This window comes from Theobroma umbraticum, unplaced genomic scaffold (genome assembly GCF_002168275.2).
Source record: "Theobroma umbraticum cultivar Fairchild unplaced genomic scaffold, ASM216827v3 scaffold_81.0, whole genome shotgun sequence".
NCBI lineage: Eukaryota > Viridiplantae > Streptophyta > Magnoliopsida > Malvales > Malvaceae > Theobroma > Theobroma umbraticum.
The window spans coordinates 3607885-3632801 of record NW_018397268.1 but is presented as its reverse complement, the minus strand read 5'-3'; the positions used below and the strand labels follow the sequence as shown (position 1 = coordinate 3632801).

The window sequence follows — 24917 nt, the reverse complement described above, 5'->3', positions numbered from 1 at the left end:
AATTAAATTTTTATATTTTTATTTTGAATCAGATATATTAAATTGATTAATTGTTATTAGTTAAAATATTTTTTATTAAAATAGAAGGATAATTGATATTTTGATTAAAACAATTAATTAATTATTAGATATAATAAAATAATTAAAATTTATTTAAAATTTTTTGAATAGTTTAAATTTTTTTATGATTTAACACTATATTTTTTAACTTGCTTTATTACTTTAGAGATTAAAAGGTGTAATTTTCTATTCATGAAAAATGTGTTTGGATCTAAATACAAATTACATATTTTAAGAAAAAATTTTATCCTTTTATGTATACTAAAATGCATAAATTTTATTTTATATAGATATATATATTCTAAGAAGTTATATTTTAATTTTATTTGCTTACTTTTAATCAAATATAATTTCAATTTTTACTATTTAGAATGTACGTTTTCTTTTGAGACAAAGCAATTACACTTTTTTTTTTAATTGAAAGTACAAGTCAACATTTTAAAGATTGTACTTTTTTTCCTTTGAAATGTCTAAACTGGATTCTTTTAAAATTAATATTCACAAAATTATGTTGGAGAATGATTTAATCTTAAACAGTAATTGCATATATTATCATTACTTAATAACTTTGGCTAGACGTCATATTCATAATGAGGACTTAAAAATAAGATTTTTAATTTCTAAGCCTGTTCTTTTCATAAAATAATAAATAAATAATTTAACTAGACAAGCATTGAAAAATTAATTAAATCTAATAAAAAAAACATAATCCCATTTCGCACTTAAGATTAACATTTGTTTCCTTCTCATTTTCTAACGTTTTAACACCGTGTGATTCCGTTTTAAAATAAATAAAAATCAATATTGGGCAGCTCGGAATATCGCCCGGCTTCGTCTTCCTCTTCCTCCGTTTTCTTCTATTCCAAGATTTTGACATTTCCTCTTTTTCTTCTTCTGCCATTGAAGAGATCTGAGTTTCACGCGAGCTCGGCGTCTCAAAAGTGTCACGCGCTTTTCAGCGGCGTTTTATAATAGGTATCTGAAAGGACGAATGAAGCTCACTTTATCTATTTTTTTGTTCTTCACCGATTCACAGTTCCAATACACTTCTTGTTCGTTTTGATTAGAGACGATGTCATTTTGGCGTTACAGGATTTTATTTAATTCTGAAAATGCTATGATCTGTTTTTAATCCTTTGAATCGCAAAATTTTCCGTGTTGAACATTTCACTATCTTCTAACATTTATTTTTTGAATATTTTAATTGAATTTTTGCATTGCTTGGTATTCGTCTATTTTAGTGCTCAACGTGCTGGATCTGAAGGTGTTTCTCTCGATTTTTAGCTTTTTGTGTTTCATTGCTTGTTGTTTGGTTACTGAGAAAACAATGGAAAATTGAAGGGAAAGGAAATTATTAATTTTATACTTTTTTTGTGCAATTCCTTTTTGTTATTAGTATCAGAAATTCAGCTTAACTCTGCTAGTTTCTAATACTGAGCTCTAACTTAGCTAGTAAAATAAAAAATATTTATTTTTCGTATCTGCTTTTTTAAGGTGGGCTTAAACGCTTTGTTGTGATGAGGTGAGTTTGTGCTGTTTGTCGAATTATTCAGCCTTGGAGAAGTGAAAGAGTTTTCGAGATGGGGATTTTGGATGGATTTCCCATTCCTCCAGATAAAGATGTAAGTTCAATTCACTCTTCTTCTGGTCCTAAGATTTTAGGCTCTGCATGTTTGTTGCTTTCGCTACTTTGTTTTAGCTTCACAAAAAATTACTAAAAAGCAAACAAAAATGGTAAAAGGCAATACTGTAATTGATTAATAATGATTTATATCCCTAAAATGTAGCACCAATTTTGACATAGTTATTTTTATATGAAAGTAAAATTCATTTGTGTTGTATTTCGGGAAAGATTTAGTGTAATTTTTAATTATTCAAAAAATTTCTTTTTTTCTATCCATTATCCAAACACTTGTCTATTTATTTATTTTTGCTTCTAGAAGTGAAAAGCAAGTAGTAAAAGCAACAACCAAATGATGTTGTAATTTATTGAAAGTTTTGGCAATCATCTCAAGACTGGTGCAGTTGGAACAGCATTTTGATTATTACTCTGTTTTAGAATAGGATGCTTGACTTGGATGGTGTTATTCTGTTGATTTCTGGGCACCTTGGTTTGCTGTTATGAAGCACCCATTGATGGTGAACAATTTGATACTTAAATTGTGGGAAGAAAAAACGCTGCATTCTGAGGTGAACTTACTTGTTTTAGGATTTTTCTCATTTTTCTTCTTCTGTTTGCTTATGATTAAATGCAGTATTTAAGAGATGAGCTTTCAAGAATAGATGAGAGTTGGGCGGCTGCACGTTTTGATTCACTACCTCATGTTGTCCGTATTCTGACATCAAAAGATCGTGATGGTGAGGTCCAGATATTAAAGGACCAAAGCGATGTTGTTGAGGATGTTGTAGATGAAGTTGTGCATGCTTATCACAGTGGCTTCAACAAAGCAATTCAAAATTATTCTCAGGTTCTATAATAGCTTCTTCCAAGCTAAATTTTGGTATACTGTGCTTCTCAAGTTTCTGTTTTCTTTGTTTTTTAGTATGAAGGTGATAATAAATTGCTTGTTTGTGTGTTTGTTTCAGTTAAATTGCAAATTAATTTGTTTCAAAAGCCATTTTTGGTGGTTATTTTGTTATGCATATGTATCCTATGCTCATATTTTTTTCCATAATTTCTGGTAATGTTGCATCATCAGTTGGATAGCGAATACGGAATGTTGTTTTCTGTAGCTTCAGATAAAAAAAATCATGTGATTTTGATTCTAAATTGTGTTGGAAATTACATATAAGCGAAAAAACTTGTCATTAATTACCAAAATTATATGTTAAAATTGCCACTATTACTAATTCATCATTTTTTGGTAAATCATGGTTTCTTTTAAGGATAAATATTAAGCTTCTTCGGGAAGAGGACTTTATCCCATAGCAATGCTTCCAATCATTTATGAATAAGTAGATGTGGTGACGCTGCAAATATTGGCAAGCCAGCCTCGTAGAAGACAGAGTGACCCTTCTACTGTTATTTACTATCAGAAAGTTTCCATTTGAGAATTATTGTTATGTTTCTTCTTTTGCTAAGAAGGAAGTTTGAATGAATATTACCCTTGGAAGGGGTTCCAACAAGCATGCTCTCTCAAAAAGTTTTGGGATGCATTTTATATGTAATGGTGTCTACTGTTGTGATGTGAGGAGAGTTTGATTTAGATGCAATATGTGTTGTAGCATGCAGAATTCATCTTTCTGGACTTATTCTCCATGGATTTCTGGATACAAAAATTAGGTTGATTATTGCCTTTTGTTCATGGGTTCTTATCTTAGGACTTTAAGCAGGTCGCATGACGCACAATTGGTAGGTGCATTTATTTGATTCTATATAGTCAAAAAGCTTGGGGTTTTAGTGATGGCTTTTGACTGGAGAGTAATAATGGCAACCATTTGAGGTCATGTCTTTGCACCGTTGGCTGTGACTGCTGGTCAAGTTTCTTTGGATTGTTCAATGGAATATTTATTTGCCTCTCAAGTGCTTTTCTTTAACATTGGAATTTGCTTAACATACTTACGCTGGAAAATGTTGTCCTGAAAGCCTACAATTCTTGATTTCTTAATTGGTGCTGTATGCATAATGGCCTTGCATGAAATCATCGACCTTTTAGTCTGCTTTCAGGTTCATGGAGAATATTAGTGTTTGATTTTCACCTATATTGATAAGTACAGTAGCTGTGATATTGACATGGTTGTGGGTTCAAGGTTGGTACACTACAAACAGATCTTTCATTGTGTCATGATTTCTGGTTCAAGAGGAATGGTTGCTAAGTTATGAAGGGATAGGCTTAAGCATATGACTCAGAGATTCTTGTATTAGTTAAAATTATCGTGTCTTGTTTTTCAAATATTGATGGAATTCTGTGTCTTTTACTGATTTTAGCCTTTAGTTAACTGCATGTGAACCGTATTATCTTATCTTAATTGTTTTAATGAAAACAATACTATTTTCAAGTTATTCTAATGCTATAAAATTCTATTAAAATCATTAACTCTAGACTTCATTATTTAAATTTGTCACTTCTTCTAATGTGGTTTTTAGTCTAACAGGATAAGAACTCTATTATAAATAAAACTATTTTAATAGTACTAAGAAAATAGCTTATTTGACAAGTAAAAGTAATAGGGTAATATGGTCTTCACAAAAGTTTTACACCTCTCAATCCAGATTTATATATAGTATAGATATGTTTCAAGTGCGATTAAACTAAGAGAGATATTTCTTTTTGTGGTTTCTCTTTTATAGTTCCTTGTACTTGAGTCCTGAGATTCTGCTGATACTAGAAAGAGAAATGTTACAATTCGTCATTCTCCCTCTTGGAGTATTTTTAAGGGGCCAATTAATATGCCCCCTTGAATGGTAGGAAGTTCAAAGATGAGCTTAATATATGAGGAGTGCTATTCTATTTTGGATTTGAAATTAAGATGACGTGGAGAAGTAAAATTATATTTGACTTTTAAATCAAGACACTCATTTTGGACATCTGATATAGAAGTATATACTATGCTCCATTGATTTGAGTATTTCAATCTCTAATTATGTTTCGATCATCAGTCCTGTTTTTGAGAGCCCTCCATCAATCTGCTGTCCACTGGACACTCATCGTAATGAATCATATTACATGATGAATAATTGACTGATAAGAGTTTTAGGGGTTCGAATAATTAATACTGTTATATGTCTAAACAAATAGATCGTGCAAAATAAATAAATAAATTTGCAATCAAACCTAATTATTTCTGGTATTGTAACTTCATAAGGTGCCATCTGTTTATGGCCTTTTCTCTTTTTCTTTTCCTTCTTCTTTGGTGAAATGACAAGAGAAGAGTGAGCTTTTACATTTCTTGTTACTAACTGTTCTTTCCTCTTCAGATCTTGCGGTTATTCAGTGAATCTACTGAAAGTATTGGTGTCTTAAAGGTCGATTTGGCTGAGGCAAAGAAACATCTTGGTGCACGCAATAAACAATTGCATCAGTTGTGGTATCGATCTGTGACACTGCGTCACATAATCTCCTTGTTAGATCAGATTGAGGGCATAGCTAAGGTTTGTCCATCATTATTTTAATATTCAAATGATATTTTATGAGTATTTACATGCTTCTTCTTCATTAGGGTTGGGCACTTCACTCCATCCATGCCTTCCTATGTTCCTACAATAAACCCAGTAAATCTGATGAATCACCTAGTTTGTTTGTGATGTGGATCAGGTTCCTGCTCGTATTGAGAAGCTCATTTCTGAAAAACAATTTTATGCTGCAGCTCAATTGCATGTTCAGTCATCATTGATGCTTGAGCGAGAAGGCCTCCAAACGGTAATTTATAAAATGTTGCTAGCAGTGTATCCTTTTTTATTCTTTGCTTTATTTAGTTAAAACTTTAGTTCAACTTATGTTGCTGCCAATTCTTAGATTAGATTCGCACTGACTTAACATGTTATCACAATTGTTGAACTTGTTGTTTCAACTTCTCTCACAATTTTATCTTTTAGATTAACTTGTTGTTTGACATAATAGATCAGGTGTTCATCTTAAAGTTGTTAGGCCTCACGTATTAAATGGCCATGTTTATCTCAGAATTATGGCTAAGGCCTAGTGTAAGGCTTTGTTAAATATCTGGAAAAAATGCACAAAAGAACCTTATTATTCTGACCTAGTTTCAAATTGTATCCTATGGTTTAGAGAGTGAAGACATGAACCTCTGAATTAAATCTGTTACACAGTTTTAACCTTCAGTTAACTAGACTGTTAATTGGCAATTGGGCTGCAAATGTTGCTTAAAAGAGATGCTATCATGATGTTCTCTCTTGTCTCTTTCTTATCATTGTCAACCCTCTTCTTTTGTTTCTTTATTTGTGGCATAACATTGATAGACGATACACAATGATTACAACAAAACCAAACCCGACCATTGAAATGTCTAAAACTATGTTCAACATGCAAAATAATCAACAGGTACATAAATAAGTTAAAGAGAAAGGTCAAGTCAATTAAAAGCTCCAAGCCTAGTCTATGTTTGTACATTGCAATTTTGTTAATCCAAATGGAATTGGAACAGGTGTTGTCTTCATATGTTCATATAACAGAGGTTTTACAATAGCATATAGTTTATCTAGCAGCAAAAAGAAAAACTTAAGCACGAAAACCGGAAATGGAAAACCAATTCCAACACAGCAGTGTATTGCTTTTAATTACAGTGATTTTTTGACACTATGCTTATAACCTTTGAGTGGAGCACTTAGATGTATAGGTTGTGATTGTTTTATTTTCCTTTGGGTTACTGCATTTGAGATTCAAATTTGGCTACAGCCAGATTTTGGGTTCTATGTTATGTGCTAAACATGGTGTTTTGGGAAGAGATGCAGAGTGATGGGGAGATAAAAAGTAAACGAAGGGAAAATAAATTAGAAGCAAATAAATTGAAATGTGAAGAGAAAATGCTTCTCAAAACCCAACCAAGTGGCCACTATCTCAAGATTGGTGCAATTCTTCTTGATCTAACTATTTCATGTTGAACACCTTTTTGGTTGGTGCAAACCTCTATCTTCTCCAGATTTGAAGAAATCTTATGCTTACAAATAGTTCAGCTTTTCTACATCTGCTTGGCTTAGTGAAATTGAAACTATAGAGAGAGCTTTTAGATATTCTGCCTGCATTAAAACATTTTAACTTTTATACTCTAGGTTGGTGCCCTCCAAGATGTTCGATCTGAACTGACAAAGTTGCGAAGTGTTCTGTTCTATAAAGTTTTGGAGGATTTGCATGCACATCTTTATAATAAGGGTGAATACAGGTATTTCCTATCTATTTAGGGCTTAACTTTCAATTCTGAGCTTTTAGGTCGCATTTTATTGATTTCTTTATATTGCAATGCAGACCTGTTAGTGTCTGGAAGTATATCTCCTACAATTATTACACTACAATTAACCAATCACAATCATGAAATTGTGTAAGGTCCACCAAAAATTATATGGAGTCCACACTTATAAGTGGTAGACCCTACATGATTCTTTGTTGTGATTGGATGATCGCAGGATTGTAGTAAAAAGAATTTCAAGTGAAATGCTCCCTAGTGTCTGACATACTATGCCATTTTCCATGTTTATTCTTTTTGTGATTCACTGTCTCAGCTACTCATATCGAATTGCAAAAGAAAGAGATTCTTATCTGATTCTCTATGTTTTCCACATTTGATTTATGTCAATACAAAGCATTTTCTGGAAAGCTTTCCCCAATTACAGAACTTTTGGTCATTAAGCTGATTAAATTTTGCAGCTCAGTTGCTTCAAGCGTGCATGAAAAGGATGATGAAGTGCCAACTACCACAGCTGTTGCATTTACAGCAAATACTTCACAGCCTGTGTCTCGAAGAACCAGGACAGTGAAAGGTGATGGTCAGTTTGGCAGTCAGGGGCTTGTAGATGGACCATACAGGCCAGGTTCCATTGATGGAGGGTAAGTCTAGATGGTTCATTTGTCTTTTTCATTCCTGGCTTTACTTGTCTTATGATGTAAAGATCAAATTACTTTGTAATTGTTTGATTTGGTTGTCTGTTTGTACATTCCGCTTGAAGCATTTTATGGTTTCGAACATCACATAAAGTGTGCTTTAACAGTTATGATGGTATTATCTGCATTTCTTTAAGCATGAATCAATCATTAATAAACTGGAATTCTTCCCTTGGAATCATTTTTTCCTCTTTTCATGATATTGCAACTGAATATTAACAGATTTCTTTTTTAAAGTATAGGACTAGAAGCCTTCATCACTGTTTTAGTTAGTTGAGTTTTATGAGTCTCTACCATACATGGAGGAATGATTTGGGTGCCAAAAATTTTTTTTGAATCATAAAGTCATACAATTTATGGCAATCCCAAATTTTGATTAAGCTTTTTCTTCTAGTTAGTGTTCATTTCTGAACCTTTAATCTATTTTAAAATCTCTTTCTGGATCCTGTCCCTTACATTTGCTCCATCATTATCAGTGCTTTCTTGTTGGTTTTCAAGTTTTCATTTTGTGCAAATCATCAGAAGCCTATACTGCTTGGTTTTATAGATACACAGAAAGTCATTAGGATTCTTTTTTTTAGTTTTTATTCTCTTTTGTAAATATTATATTTTATACTTCGTTTGATTGTCTGAATTTGTATCTCACTTCTTGTTACCAGTTCATCATATGATGGCCATGATGAGGATGGTTCTTTGGAGCCACATGACGATAATACCTTGGATGGACATGCAGTACGGCTTAATGGTGGTGATGGGAAGGATGTCAAAGTCATATCCCGTCAAATCCCATTGTGGCTTTTGGATTCCACTCCTGATGAATTTGTTGTATGAATACTTTTTATCACATCTCACATCGACTTCATTAATTTTTCTAACCTTTTGCACTAAAGCACTGTTTTTCATTCGGGTGATTTAGGAAACAATTAAAAAGAGTGATGCTCCACTTCATGTGAAGTATTTGCAGACTATGGTGGAGTGCCTATGCTTACTTCACAAAGTAGCTGCAGCTGGTGCTGTAATAAGGTTGGTTGCAATGCTCATATAGTAGCATGTTTAATAGAACTTATTTTCTTTCCGTGGTGGTTTTAGATAGATTCTGAAAATGGTTCTGTATAACTATCTAATTTGCGTTAAATTTTCGTTATCTTATCATCTGCTGATGATTTCTGTAAGATGGTTTCTAATGAGATACGAACTTGAAATAAGTGTGGATTTAAATTATGTGATGAACATGGTGAAAAATTGTCTTGAGCTGTTTTTTTTCCCTTCTTTAACAACTGCTAGTACTTAACAAACTAATGACATTATAACCTTAAATACTCGTATTTTTTTTAAAATCCTAATATTTTTACAAATTGTTACTTGCCAAAATCTATGTAACAGCCAACGATTGCGACCCACAATTCATGAGATCATCACAACCAAGATTAAAGCCCATGCAGAATCCATTAATTCTTCAAGGTCTGGAATTGATAAGGCCCCTCGAGCTGGTACCACCAGTCTCCACTTTATGAAGGCACAGTTAGAAAGGTACCAATTACCAAGACAGAAGCGTCAGAATGGGATATCATTGGCTGGGACTCTGTTGGCAGTGAGCCCCGTCTCACCTGTGATGGCTCCTACAGGAAAAGCACAGGCTGCTACAAAAGAGCTTCTCGATTCAATTTTGGACTCCGTTGTTCGGATATTTGGTGAGACATCTACTTTTTTTCTTTTATTACTCTTAGTTCCTTTCTATTTTATTACTCTTAAATTAAAAATTGAAACTAAATTTCTCAGCTGTAATTGATCAGAGAATCATGTTGTTGTTGGAGAGCTTATTGAGTTGAAATCTTCCCTACAAAGTGACATAAACACACCAAAGTCACTGTCAGCAGGTGTAAACCTTGATTGTGAAGCATCTCAAGTTACTGGAGGCTACAGTATTGGATTTTCCTTGACAGTTTTACAGGTGATCTTCACTAGTGCTTTAATACTTGATTCACTGAGTATCAAAATTCTTTCAATATTGAAACAGAGTTTTGTTTGGGCAAAGGTTTTGGCCCAATAACTTCTTCCCTACTTTTTCTTTCTTTAATTTAAAATATTTTCTTGAATTATGTGCTACAGAGTGAATGCCAACAACTCATATGTGAGATTCTTCGAGCAACTCCTGAGGCTGCATCGGCTGATGCTGCTGTACAAACTGCCAGGCTTGCAAGCAAGGTTCCTACAAATGAAAAGAGGCAAGTAATTATACTCTCTTGTGATACTACTTCTAGGAAGAAAAAGTAAGGATTTTATAATAGCTTCCAGTGGTCTTTCTACTTTGCTTAACATATATCCATGTTTGTGTAACCATTTTTTTTTTGTCGGGGTTGCGGGAGGGGTGGGTAAGAGGGTTGCTCCCATATATATCTCTTATATTTAGGATTGGGTGGGAAAGAGTGACTGCTTCAACAATATTAAGTAGATTAGTAAAACTAAGGCCTATTTATAATTTTGGCATGATGTTGATTGTAAAGAGAAAGATTATGAAAGTTGATAATGTTTGTGGTTGAAGGAATTCAGAATTGTTATTAAGTTTGGATTTTACACATTAGAGATTTGAGGTGACATAATTATGGCAGTGAAGTGTGGTGGCATAAAATATGGACTTGGTTGTAGGTGCGGATGTAGTGTTCAGCCACCTGAAGTGACAATTCTTTCCTCCCTTTTCATCAAGCCACTTGATAGGATTTGTGGTTTTGCTTCTTCTCTTGAAAATTGTCTTCGTTTGTCTTAAACTAAAATCCAACTGGAATTTAGTTTTCATTATCTTGGATTGATTATTTTAATAAATAATGAATCTCTTCAAATATAAAAAAAGTAATGAACCTCTTTACATCCCTCTCATGAGTTAGTAAAAATATCTGTTTGACAGACGTAAAATTCCCACAACACAATTCTCTTTGTTTATTTAATCATAATTAACTCATTGCTAATGTGCCATGAATTAGGAGGATATAAATTGTAATTTACTCCCCAAAGTTAGCATTTACCTTTTAGTTTGTGTGTAAATTATTATTAATTATCAAAAGAAAAGGCATGTGATAGCATCCCACAACGTCAAAGTGTGTTGTGTAAGTGCAAATTGTTGACTAATAATCAGATGATAGAAAAGAAGTTAATACCATTCCATATCAACTGTGATGAGTTAAGAGAGTATGTAAGTAGCTATTTGCTTCCCAATGTATTGCTTATGGTGTAAGTATGCTTTGCATTATCTCTGCTTTCTCCCCTTCCCTGTGTCTGAATTATTGATTGACAATAAAAAAAAAAAAACTATTGCCCAGCAGGGAGTCATGACTTCCAAAATAAAAGATAAAGTGGCTGAAAAGCTGGAATCTTCATGTAGCTTGGGTGCCGTCCTTTTATTGTTACTGACCTACCATTTTTAGGATTCATAGTTCAGCCCATGACCTTCAGTTGTTGTAATCATTTGTTCTTATTTTGAGTGGTTGATCAACAGAATTGCAATGATAGCTATTCTGAAATACTATTTTCACCAGAATTGCAGGAATGAATAAATAAGAAAATTGAAAATGGTTTGCATCTCTTCTATTTTTTGTTTTATATAGGCTTCAGATATGATATTATTTCATTAGGTGGTTTTATCCCACGTCAGTTAAGTTTTAAGTTGCTGTGCTTTACATTCAAGTTGGGTCTCTCTGCCTATAGTCAATAGGTTTTAGGTTGGATGCTTAACATGATATTAGAGCCCAAGTTTGTTATGGTTTTCATTGTTGTCATTGTCTGTTCCTCCTTATGCTTTTGCCCATGTGCTGTTTGTTAGTATTGGTTTAGACATGAGGGGGAGGATTAACTGGTCTTGAGCTTGCTGTGGCTTTATGTTCAAGTTGCCTTCTCCCCTACAGTCTATTGGTTTTGGGTTTGATGCTTAACATTATGTACTTTGCCAGCACTTTTTTTGTTTTATCATTATGACTGTAATAATTTGCCTATTAAATTCTCTTTGCATGGAATTTGTTGGACAAGCATGAAAGTTGATGGTGTTGGTTACAGGGATGGGTCAGAAGATGGCCTCACTTTTGCGTTCCGTTTCACAGATGCTACCATATCGGCTCCTAACCAGGGTATGCTAAAGTTGAATTATTGCTAACTTATTGAATGTTATTAGTTCTTTTTGCCATGATTTATCTAAAGTTATTAATGTGATTTGATATATATATATATATATATATACACACACACACACACACACACATTATTTGCTATCCTCAGTGAAAGAATTTTAGTTTGATGGTTTGGTAGAGTTCCCTTATTGTGATTATTAGTATGAATCAGCCAAGGAGGCTTGATGTTTGTGCAATTAAGTAAAATCAATGCTGATGAGCTTGACTCTTTGAGTTTAAATCCTGGGAGTAACACTTGTAGCAAATATGTGGTATTATAGGATGATGGTTCACCTCTTCATGGGCATTTCCTTAAAGGAAAATACAAATGGTAAAAGAAACTTAAATGAATGGACGATCAATCTCATTTGCAAAAGATATGTGGTAGAAGCTTGCTGTTCTTCACTGTAAACATTGTAGAACTATAGTCTTGCTTATATTTAGTTGACAGTATGCATGGTGGTGAAACTTCTTAATTTGAAGTATCGTTTGTTGAGCTAGCGGGGGGAAGAATGATGAGATTTCAATTGGCTTTAAATGTAAAAATGCACAGTTTTGACTCGTTCAAGGGATGTCATTTATAAAACCAAATGGCTTGGTTCAGCAGGCAGTTGGAGTAGGTGACTTTTTGTTGTGCTGATTTGAGAGATGTTCTCTTTCTCTCCCTCTTTTTCTTTGCAGCAGCCATTCATGATTTCTTTTCTAGTTTTGTGGTGATTGGAAACTTGTCTTGACTTGTTGAGCGGCAATCTTTATAGTTGTAACTTTTTCACATGTTCAATTTATTGATCATCTCCTCATCGACATTTATTGTTGTATATCTCATCTACTATATAGGGGTTGATCTCATTCGCCAAGGATGGAGTAGGAGGGGTCCCAATGTTTTGCAAGAAGGTTATGGCTCTGCAGCTGTCTTGCCTGAGCAAGGCATTTATCTAGTGGCATCTGTATACCGACCTGTTCTTGAGGTTTGGGACCATGAGAATCAGTATCCATGTTTTCAACATATTTCTTGTTACATGTTCATAGATCGTTCTGTAAATGGCCTTTTTTAATCTGATGTTTTTTGCAGTTTACAGATAGAGTTGCTTCAATGCTGCCGAGAAAGTATGCCCAGCTTGGGTAGGTCTCTTTTCCAAGCTTGTATGCAGTACAAAGAAGTCTCACTTGTGTGAATCATATGATAAGTATTTAGGAATAGCATTAGGCAAAGCACACAAGTATTCTCATATCTCACCCTGTGCTCTTCTTTATGTCAGTCTCATCTGGCTACATTGAAATGTTTGGGCTTGAAGTGAGATGTGAAATGGGAAAATGTTTACAACCCTTAACTTTCTAGCTGTATTATTACACATATTTGATTATTAAGTTTCCATTAGTTTCCAAATGCTTTCAACCATGTTCCTTGTTCTGGCATCTTCAAACATTTTTGATGTTAATGCTTTTAACAAGAGTTTTTTAATCCCTCATACAGATGAGGGTTTTCCAAATTTTTCTTTCTAGGAATTATATATTGCATTTTTCATTATTTCTTGTTGGACGGAGGTGAACTTGCTGCAAGAATTTGCTCTCTTAGTAGTTATATTTCATTTTATGGTATTTATTTCTTTTTGGAAGTTGACTGTATCATTCATGGTGATCTTGATCTGTGTGCTTTGCTAATCATAAATGTGGGCAATTTAGTTAGTATGTTTCTTGTTTTAAGAATATTTGAAGCTGTGGATAAGATGGAATTTTTGTTCATTTCATCAAATCTAGGTGAAATTTGCAAAATATGTGGTCAAACTCTTTTGGCAAGTGGGCTGTATCTTTGACATCAATGTTCTTTTGTTTCCTTAATTTCTATAATTGCAGGAATGATGGATTGCTAGCCTTTGTGGAGAATTTTGTGAAGGACCACCTTTTGCCAACCATGTTTGTTGACTACCGGAAAGGCGTACAACAAGCTATATCAAGCAAGTTTTACAACCATGAGTCCCGCAATTCAATATTCATCATTTTTTCCATGGCTCTCATTAATAGTTTTTAACTGTCAACTTGTTAGATTCAAAACTACGTCTATAAAATAATTTGTCTCACTTTTATATGAATCATATATTATTGGTATTTTCATTTATTCAACATCTTAAGATGGCTATCACAAGAAAGACGAAGAGGGGTCTGATCTTGTTTGATGGGTTTCAAGCTAGATTTGTTTCACCAGCGTTGGTGACTTAGTACATTAAATAGTTGGTAGGCACAATATTAATGAGAAAACAAAATATATTCAAATAAACATGCATGAGATACTTGTTTAAATAAAGTAGTTATGTAAACAATGGAGTCCTCATTACTAATTTACATGGAATGGATGAAAGATAATTTACATGTCCATCTTTCTGAATGATGTAAATGTAGGAATTTCATTTTAGAAAGCAGAGAACAATGGAAGAAATTTTTATGAGAACCCTGCTGCAAGAAACTGGGGGTGGGCTTGTCTTGCAATATGCAGAGTTCAAAAATGGTCAAACCTTGGTTATATCATATATGTGATGGTCCCGCTTTTGATTTCATCTTTATTTCTCCTTCAAAACTCTTAACCTGATAATGTTTTCATGCAGGTCCAGCTGCATTTCGGCCACGGGCACATACTAGTGTTTCATATGCTTCATCAATTGAGAAGGGTCGACCTATCTTGCAGGGGCTTCTGGCTATTGATTTCTTAGCAAAAGAGGCAAGTTGATCTTATCTTTCTTATTTCCTCAAGAAACTACTTTTTTCTGTTCCTTTTCAATCTCATATATTTTCCCATACAAGTTTCTGAACCATCTACCCTCAATTTCATAATGTTATGTTCATTATTTTGCAACAATAGATATATTAGCTTTTTTTAAAAAAAAATTCAGTTAAAAATTATTTAGCATTTTCCTTTGTTTGTCTTGAACATTTTCCATTCAAGTTTCTAAACCATCTACTTTACAGCTGTTGTTTTTTTTTCTAATAATAAATTTTAATTTAACTCTAGCTGCTCGGTTGGGCTCAAGCAATGCCTAAATTTGCCGTTGACCTTGTGAAGTATGTTCAAACTTTCCTCGAGCGAACCTATGAAAGATGCCGAACTTCATACATGGAGGTATGGATTCTTCTGTATGTATGTTCTTCCTTAAGAAAAGCAAACTATTGGTTGCTTTTTACATGATTTTTATTTGTTGTTGGTTGTGGCTTATGCCGACCAAGTTCTAATTGGTTTAGTTGTTTCCATTTTTTTCAGTTTTTGGCCATTTTGGTAACATGTGAAATTAGGAAGAAAGAAAATTTTATATAAGGATGTTTACACATCTTCACCTGACTAATTAGTGTTCTAGATATTATTGATAGATAGGTTGTTTGTAATTGTGCAAGGACGTTAGCCTTGGTTAGAGGCAAGGGGGCAATTTCTGCTTTTTGTTTCATTCTATTTGTTGGTTAAGATGGACCCAAACTATTGGATAATATATTTTTCAGTGCCTAGGTGGAATTGCATTTGTTTGACATACATAATTGTCAAACAAGGGTTAAGATTTATAAATTTGGCTGTCTTCTGTAGGGGCCATGAAAACACAGATGTGATGTTAATATAACAGCTCATAGTCATACCAGATCTTTTAGTGCGTAAGTAAGAATGGAAATAGGCTAACAGTGTAGAAAAATAGCAAAAAATTGGCCTAATTTTTAATAGTGATAATGTTTGCAATTGTGATAAAAGTTTCCTGCAGGATAATTACCAAAAAATGTCCCTAAAGATCTGAAAAGATCAAAACGGAAAGGAGACTGTAAAGAATGTCTGGTCTTGTCAAAATTGGTACCACAGATAATGTAGAATGTTGTGCTATAGTATAAACTGGGTAGCATTGTGTGCATTTTTATTAATAGAATTATTAGATGTGAGATAATTGAAATTAGTTCTTGATTGGCCATCAATGTTACTGAGAATATAATTGAGAAGTGGTCTCTAATCTAGCCAGTTTCTTATGTACCTGCTACTATGTGTACGGTAATCATTGTTTTCCATTCATCAACATTTTGCTAATATTTCAGGCAGTTCTTGAGAAGCAGAGTTATATGCTTATTGGAAGGCATGATATTGAGAAATTGATGCGACTTGATCCAGCTAGTGCATGTTTACCAAATGCATTTGGTCAGTCAAATGCAAGAAATATTGCTTCTGATGCAGAAAGTATTGAGGTTGAATCAGAACTAAGTGAACTTCTCTTAAATTTGCGTCCTATTAAGCAGGTACTTACATGCCTGGTCATGACTTCTGCCACACTGTCTTAAAATTATTTTTAGTCAAATTTAGCTGTCAGCTATTTACTCTACCAGAAAATTGAATTTATTATGCTTTTGAGCTGGACTTGCTAATGAAAGTTAGATTCCATCTTTCATATCTATTAATGTTTTCTAGTGAAAATATCAGTTGAAGGTATTCTTTCCTTCTCTTACCACATCTCTTCTGCAGGAGAATCTAATTCGTGATGACAATAAACTTGTTTTGCTGGCATCCCTGAGTGATTCATTGGAATATCTTGCAGACTCAATTGAAAGGCAAGTTCTTCATCTGGCTTGAGTTGGTACTTGGATATAATGTGGAATGTTTTTGAAGCCATGATGCTCTTTAAAGAGTAGTTTAAGAGGACATAGTGTTATTAGGATACATGAGGTGTGAGATCTATTCCCATTTCCCTGTATTCTAGAGCATGCATCTCAATGTGTATCTACATGTACTAATGAGTTACAATACCTTATAAGTTATGCAAGTAGCATGTGTTATTCTCTTATATGTGATTGAATTACATATTTTTGGATCCAGGTAAAAATTGGTGATTAAAGGAGTCATGATATGGCATTAACATTTGTAACCTAAAATTGTATATGCAGCTAAATGGGGCTTTGCATCTAAGAAAAATAAATGTTATTGCTTTGATATATCTATATATTTTTTTCTCTTTCTTTCCTTCTTTTTCTCTTTTCTTGCCATACATAGAATGAAGAATGGTATATAATTTTTCCTGTTTATGTTCTTAATGGAGCGTATCCTTTGCAAGCATGATGTCATGATAGACAATTGATGCTTTTGAGAACTTCCTATTCCTAAAAATTTCTGCTGCTTCTTACATTTTATGCGTATCTAATGCAACATGTAGACTTGTACAAACAACCCCACAAACATCAAATCATGTGGAGAGTGGCAAGCCCAGCCATACACGAACAAGCAGTTCACCTGCTAGGGATCTGGCATCGTTTGCAGATGAGTACCGAAAACTAGCAATTGATTGCTTAAAAGTTTTACGTGTGGAGATGCAGTTGGAGACTATTTTCCACATGCAGGTTTGTCAGATTACCATTTTTTTTTTTTTGGAAAAATGCCAAAATACCAAGATTTAGAAACATTTGAAGGACTGTGGTCAAAGCACTTGTAACTAACCTAGCATTGTGGCTCAAACAGGAAATGACAAATAGGGAATACCTGGAAAACCAAGATGCAGAAGAGCCTGATGACTTTGTTATTTCACTTACTGCACAGGTCACTTTCTGCAACTCTTGGTAATATCTCATTTGTGGTATTTTTTGCCCCCCTTTAAGGATACCTATTTCAGTTTTAAACTTCCAATGGATATGTCCATCATCCATGCTCCTTTAAGTTAGAATTAAGGTCTAATTTACTTGATGGGCAATAACCTGCATGGGAGAAGAGTAGAGTTTGGCTGCCACCTTAATATGGAGGGTTCTTAATGTTATTGGCTATTTTATGTTCAGATTATATTTGACCTTGTTGGGTTTGTCGATGTCTTCACTTTTGCATTTTCCTATTTGAATTTTATGGTAGTGAAGAAAGTAGATAATGAAAACATTTTGGGCATTATTTTCCTGCAACTTTTTTTAATATGTAAAATATTGATCAGATTGCTTGGAAAATTTTGATGCCATATTAATTCTTCTAATTAGTATTCCCCATTTCAGAGGGCCAGGTGCTTGGTTTTCCTTTAATGAATATTATAATGCTACCAGCATTTAAATTTTCTTTTTTTTTTTTGTATACTACGATCATTTAAATTTTCTGTTTTGTTTTTTGTATGCATAGATAACGCGCAGGGATGAGGAAATGGCACCTTTTGTTGCGGGAGTGAAGCGGAATTACATATTTGGTGGAATATGTAGTATTGCTACAAATGCGTCCATTAAGGTTGGAGTTCATTGTAATGTTAACATAGATTCTGTTAGCTCATTATTCAGTTTAGTTTCAATTTAGCATAGAATAGTACCTACTTTATTCCTCTTACTGATGGGAGAATACATCTGATTAGGCTTTGGCTGACATGAAATTGATCAATCTGTTTGGGGTTCAGCAGATATGTCGGAATTCAATTGCTTTAGAACAGGTTAGTATGTCTTTTTATTTTGAGATGGGGTGGGGTGGTGGAATGGGAGTTTTATTTTTATCTCTGAAGATGGTCAAAATAAAGCGACAATATTCCCATTTTTTCACTAGGAATAGGAATATTATCTGCCATTTTATGCAGTTCGATGATGTCTGTTACGTCAATTGATTGCTTTTATGTAGAGGAGGATTAGTTTTTGTTTTTTGAGTCAACTCTCAAGTTTTCTTTGTATGAAGATTACAAACTTTTGAGTATTGCCCTTATTCAAACTCAGTCTTGTTAAGTTAATGGTGAAACCTATGTTGCTCAGCTTATGAGTGAATCAGACGTGGGTATTTGTGAGACACAAGTTTGGTCAATTGTTTTTAAGTTTTTCCTTATATTTGGAAGCTTGGACCCCATACCATGTCCACTTTGAAGTGTAGGATATGTCTCTGACATGAGTACTTTTGGAAAAATGAAGAGCCAGAGCAACACAGGGTGAAACAATATCTCTGTAGCCAGCCTCAATTGATTGGAATCAATCTTTATTAACTGCGAAGAGGCAATTTTTATTGCTTGAAATAATAGTTCAAACTATTTTCTATATTTTGAGTCTGTCTTTCTGTTTAATGATCTATTTCCTTCTAAAGTATAATAGAAATCATAGTGGCGCTCTTAGGTGGCTAGATGTCTGAGGCAATCACATCTCCCTATGACAAGAGTTGCATGCTCGGACTTTCACTCTTTTACTTTCTCTCCCCTGTTTCTTCTGGTTTTTTACCTTTAGTTTTCTCATCACACAAGGGTGATCAGTTCTTATGAAAAGGGACATAGGTCATGCTAGGGTCAATTGTGCAATGCTATTCTTGCCTATAATTAGCCGTGCTTGGATTTGGCTTTGTTGTTACCATGTTTGGCCAAGAGTTGATCAAAAAATGAAGTTTCAAGCTTTTATTCGATTCCAAGTTGTCCAAATGGTTTGAGTTTATCCTGCTGATTTCATTTTTGCGTGTACAAAACAATTCTGATTTACAATCTCTGTTGGCATTACAGGCCCTTGCAGCTATCCCATCAATTGACAGTGAAGCTGTACAGCAGAGATTAGATCATGTCCGAACGTATTATGAACTGTTAAATATGCCATTTGAGGCAAGCTATCTGAACTTATAGTCCCTTTTCGTGATTTACAGAAAAACCTTTTTGTTGTGACAATTGATTTGTACTTTTCTTTATTTCAGGCCCTGCTTGCCTTCATTACAGAACATGAGCACTTGTTTACAGCTGCAGAGTTAGTAGCATTGACTAATTTCTCCAAATTGGACCAAAATATTTTCATATTACTTTAGTGACGAATTATGCTGTTGTTTTGACAGGTATGTTAATCTTCTAAAAGTCCAGGTGCCTGGAAGGGAGATTCCTCCTGATGCACAAGATCGAGCATCAGAGATTTTATCCCATTAGCACTCCAAAGTGACTTGATTTGGTTAGCGGCCAAAATCATATGATTTGTGCTTGCACAGATAATTACTCATCTCCTAGTTGTTTGAGCATGGTGCGTAAGCCTTTTCCGTGGAAGTTATTGTTCAACATGTGCCAAGTAGTGGTAAATTTTTGTCAAATATCAGAGATTAGAGGTTTGTTCAATTGCATTTGTAATTATAGTTTATTCTGTGTAGTATCAATTTTGTGAGTTGTGTTTCTTCGTGGGCTCTTTTAGGAGCTTTTGCCTAGTGTTGGTAATGGCAGATTAAAAGTACCAATACAATGTTTCTTATGCCAAGTACATGCTGGTTATTGTGGAAATCGGACATTGTATCTTTCAACCTCCATAGCAACTAGCAAGTCCAAGTACAATAAGAAACTTGAATGTTAATGAGAATTAGGAATATCTGATGAGAACTGATGAACATCTTTATCCGTTAGGCTGTTGTCGGTTCTTATTAATTCATTCTGACTGTTATGACTTATGATTAATTCTAATCACTAGAATCTTTAAACTGATGTGTTGATTTTTTTAAACTAGAATGTTTAGTTCCTATAAATTCATTGCAAATCGATATGTTATTTCTCTAGCAAGATGATAAACAGTGTATGATTCTGAACTTGCTCGGCCCTTACCAGGCTGAACTCTTAGCTTCACAATTTACTTCAGCGCACATTATATTTATATAATAGAGGTAAACCCGTATGTTGCATATGGCTTGTTCAGCTTAAATCGGTCACGATGCAGCTCACTTGCCAAATATATCACAACTCTGCCCTTTAGGATCCACGTGGCAAAGTTTGAGTTGGAAGCCTTGTTCAAGCTTCACAGCCACTTATTAAAGCCTCCACATGGACAAGTGTGGAAGTTCCATTGAAGCTTCTTTTTATATATAGTATAGAAAGTTGAAGTGCATCACACTGCTTGACTCAATTGCTGGATAAAATTTTTAAACTTTTATATGTTGTCACTTCAATAATTAGTCGGAATTATACAGTTTTGTAACAAATGTGAAAAATAATTGCAAATAAAAATTGAATAAGATAACTGATAAAAATATTTTTAATTACCTGTTGAAAGTATTTTGCACCAAATATATATATATATATATATATATATTATCTCGGGACCGGTACATAAGGTCTAAGTCCGGCTATCCCATACGTTCTTTTTCAATATTGCTTCTTCTAATTTTGATTTATTATAATTCGTTTTAATGATCCAAGCATGAGTTAGAACTTAGAGAAGGCTCAGGAACATCTAAGGATAACTAATATTCGTGGTAAACCACAATTCAAAGTGAAGATACGTTGAAAGATGAAAATTTGGAGAAAAAGGATTGACAGGCATGCGAGGAGAGTGAGGGAGAGTTAAATGAACGGGGAGATTCTCGGTTGAGAAAGGTAGTTGTATTTTATAAATATTTGACTAATTTTTTAAAATTGCCATCGTATTCATTAATTACTTAATTAAAATATTTTTATGTATGTTTTTAATATAAACTAAAATTAATTCATAAAAAAATAAATTTAAATTTAAAATTATGTTTAGAACAATTAATGAATATCGGTAAGTATTACAATAATTATAAAAAGTTTTAAAAATAAAAATAATATATATAAAATTAAAATTTAATTATCTTAAAAATTATTATTTATAATTGAATTGCAATAGTAAGTATTTTAAAACCACTACTTGAATTTTATTCAAATCTTTAATAGAAATATTTTACTATCTAAATCTTACCTGAATTTATTTATAGGATATCTTAGTCTTATTTAATCAGATTATATAATATAAAATACTCAATCACAAATGTCATTGGCATCCCTAATTTTATAACAAAAGATGCCTTCTTTCGTAATAAATTTTAGTCTTTCACTTGAAAGTTCAGAGTTTCGAATCCAAGTATCAAGTTTTAATTATTGGGTTAAGGTGTCGACCCTTTTTTTTTTTATATATAATGAAGCTGTTTTTAAAGTTTTAAAACATGAGTCCTATATTCACCATAAGTTGTGAGACAGCTTTGCTTGATTCGTGGGCTAGAAAATAAGAACGTGGGTTTTAAACTTAACCAAAAAGAGTAAAAAGCATTCCATCATTCCCACAAGAAAAAGCTTCCAATCAAGCCAGAAAGAAGTCAAATCTGCTTCACTATCAAGCTTCGGTAAGACCCCTTGCGGTCTTGTCCCTCTACATGAGGCCAAATAAAAAAAAAGGCAGCAGAATGCCTAGATCTTTGTCGTTGCTCAGTCAACTCTTAGGCCAGAAAATTTCCAGTTGTAATACTGAATATGAAATTGCAATCAACATAAAACAGTCTAATATAGTCAACATCACACCAAAGGAATTTGACCCTTATCTCCTATTATTATTTGCCACTTCCATAGTTCCAATTGTCCGCATTTTCCATCCACTAGTCATTACTTACACCTTATATTATATGCTGATACACACTTATTAGGGGCAGTAAGATATACTAAGAAATGTATATTTATAGTTATACTGTTACTTATTTTGAAAGAAAATAGAAACTACACGAATAAGCCAACTATTTTCGATAATTTTACGTTCTTTTAAAATGAGTTAAATTCAAATACGATATTTATAAGTATGATAAGTTTTGTCTTAATTTATTAAATTAAATCGTGTTTTAAATTTATTGTTATGTTTCTTACAATATTGCAATGAATCAATTGGCATTAGGCACGTGTCAGAATCAAGCTGGATCCAAGGCTAAATGTCACAAGAAAAAAGGTTTACTTTATGAATTTTGAACCAAGTAGAAGTAATAAAAGGTTTTTTGTAGGTGTTCCTTTTGAGGGATAACCTTTTGTTTTTTACACAGAGCTCAAGCTTTATTAATTATTAATCTCTTCAATTAAATACTAGGAACAAACGTGAATTATAGTGGTTTATTGAATTTAATATCTGGGTAAAGAGATAACACCATTGCTTTGAGCTAATTTAATACGAGTTTCAAAGCATGCCACCATGTTCTCCTTTCCTCATTCTAAAGTATTTGAAATCCACCTGTCCAACTCCTACTAGCATACATACTTCCAAAACCCCAAAGTAAGTGAATGCAATTAAGTTTAGAAAACCCTAGCCTTTCATAACAAAGTGTGCCAAAAAACACCTAATATATTTTTAGGTTTACAGCCTAGATTACTAGGTAGGTAATGTCTACTTGTATTTGTTTAATGCAATACCTAACTCTGTTCATGTTTCAATATAGCCATTAAATAAAAGAAAAAAAAAAGAACTATGCATTTCTTGATTTTATATATATATCAATCAAAGTAAAGCATCTATGTCATAATGTATTATATTTTATCTATATTATATATAAATGTGACTTAATGGATGGAAAACTATTATGAAGATTATATCACCTTTTTGTTTTTTTTTCTGTCAAATTTCAATTATATCATTATTATTATTATTATTAACTAATTGTTAGTCCTTGTTCATAAACTAATTTTTTAATGAAGTAGTAAATCTAAAAAAATTGGTAGAAAAATTTAAATATAAAAATAATTAGGTTAACAAAGTAAAAAACTAAAAAAAAAGTAATTAGTATCTAGACATTTCGTTAATTAGTTGGTGCACAATTCTCTTGCCTAAAGAATAAATTCAAATCTCTCTTCCTCCAATTAAAAAAAAAGTAATTAATTAAAAAATTTTATTTAAAAGAGTTATAGAGTTCATCCTTAATACATAGATTACTTATTTTGCTAAACTCACTTGTAAAAGATATAATTTTCATTAAAGTAATTACAATAAAGTAACACAATTCATGTGCAAATTGTGCACCTAAAAACCAATAAGGTAAAAAGCTAGATATTGCATACTGCATAGGATTATCATTAAACTTTTTAAAGGTCCAAGCAATGCTTTGTTGACTAAATTATGCTTTTGAAGTAAAATTATAATTTAAATATAATTTTTGACATAAAATTCAAAAAAGTTCATCAATTATTTAAAAAAAAATTATTTGTTATTATACTCCATCAAATCTCTATATTTTTATTTTAAGTTAAATAAATTTTTATAATTAACAGAAGATTAACTGTCATTAATCAAAATATTACTTACTATTTTATATCTACATGACATTAGTTTAAAAAATAAAAATATCATATGATCATATCATATCATTATGTCACATTAATATCTATCATGACATATCAACATTATATAACATAAAATGATAAATGGTGTTTCAATTGATAATGCTTAATCAATTATTAATTATGAAAACTTATTTGATTTAAAATAAAAATATAAAATTTTAATTAAATAAAATAAAAAATAAAAAAATTATTTAAAAATTTTAAATAACTCAGATTTTTGTTAAATTGCAACCCGACATGCATCCCATTTTGATAAGGTTGAGAAGTTTCCACACAAACAAATTTTCCACATTCTAGTGTAGTTGGTTAGGCATGCTGCTCAAAAGTAGACAAATGTCATAAATATCTGGACTTGATAGATCAAACTTATGATGCCCCACTTTTTCATAACATATTCACAATCAAAATTCCAATTTGTTGTGCCAAAAACGCAAAAATTAATAAAATAATACATCATTTCTATTATCTAAAACAGAAAAAAGTTGTAAATACTTTATTTTATGCTTTACATGCTTCTACTCTTAACCTTCCTGCCTCCTGTAAATCACTAAACCTCAAACTTCAAAGACACCCAATAAACTCTTTAAACAAATATCTTCCCTGTTTTTCCCTTTTACATGAAAAAAAGAAAAGAAATTTCGTTTTCTTCTCTCTTTTTTTTCCTTTGCAGTGACATGTTGGAATCCCAGCCATTTATTGATTGCAAAGAAATCAGAGCCTCGCATTAGTATGGTCTCACATGGAAGCATGTGCTAGCAAGTACTAGCAAAGGAGTGTTTTGGACTTACGTTGAAACAGCCAAATCAAAACCCTCATTTTAAGTCAACCATACAGTCCTTTGGTATATATATATATATATATATATATATTATTTCATTATCATTTTGCACCAATGATTTGCTTGCAGAGAAACAATTCACCGTACCCATTTTCAGTATCCAAATATTTCATTTTTCCTTTTGCCAAAAAATTTAAAATTAGATAGCTTGCTTAATATTAATATTAAAGTAAGGCCCGTGATATTTTATATAAATTATAAATTTAAATTAATAGCAAATCGATTATAATTGATATAAATATATATATATATATATATATATTCATTGCATTTAGTGAAGCAATGATACATATTAGCCTTGAACATAACTAAA

At 32.6% G+C, this 24917-nt stretch overlaps 2 protein-coding genes across 3 annotated transcripts in view; both read left to right on the top strand.

The window, feature by feature from the left end:
* The first annotated feature begins 831 nt into the window (after positions 1–831).
* SEC8 (subunit of exocyst complex 8) lies at positions 832–20148 on the top strand. 2 transcript variants are annotated; one of them, XM_021439945.2, is made up of 27 exons: positions 832–1035; positions 1614–1682; positions 2316–2528; positions 4979–5152; positions 5316–5420; positions 6788–6897; positions 7380–7559; positions 8273–8438; positions 8530–8636; positions 8997–9304; positions 9407–9564; positions 9723–9838; positions 11658–11728; positions 12605–12735; positions 12840–12889; positions 13622–13722; positions 14368–14480; positions 14772–14879; positions 15824–16021; positions 16245–16330; positions 16930–17113; positions 17232–17309; positions 17868–17969; positions 18091–18165; positions 19201–19296; positions 19386–19435; positions 19521–20148. In XM_021439945.2, the coding sequence occupies exons 2-27, from the start codon at positions 1641–1643 to the stop codon at positions 19606–19608; spliced, it is 3210 nt and encodes a 1069-aa protein (XP_021295620.1). In that variant the 5' UTR covers positions 832–1035; positions 1614–1640; the 3' UTR covers positions 19609–20148. The 2 variants fall into 2 exon arrangements, with proteins under 2 accessions (XP_021295620.1, XP_021295619.1); XM_021439944.2 differs by having other exon boundaries at positions 833–1035; positions 1555–1682.
* A 4357-nt stretch (positions 20149–24505) lies between these two features.
* Positions 24506–24917, top strand: part of LOC110425526 (Disease resistance protein (TIR-NBS class)) — a 2477-nt gene continuing 2065 nt past the window's right edge. Inside the window, exon 1 of the mRNA XM_021440446.1 lies at positions 24506–24525. Within this exon, the coding sequence (XP_021296121.1) occupies positions 24506–24525 (20 nt within the window). The remainder of the gene's footprint in view (positions 24526–24917) is intronic.

Excerpts from the sequence above, each read along its gene's own strand:
- SEC8 (XM_021439945.2), top strand. The coding sequence starts at position 1,641 with ATGGGGATTTTGGATGGATTTCCCATTCCTCCAGATAAAGAT. Across the intron at positions 2,529-4,978 it reads CAATTCAAAATTATTCTCAG|ATCTTGCGGTTATTCAGTGA; the intron begins GTTCTATAATAG and ends TTTCCTCTTCAG. Across the intron at positions 14,481-14,771 it reads TTGATTTCTTAGCAAAAGAG|CTGCTCGGTTGGGCTCAAGC; the intron begins GCAAGTTGATCT and ends ATTTAACTCTAG.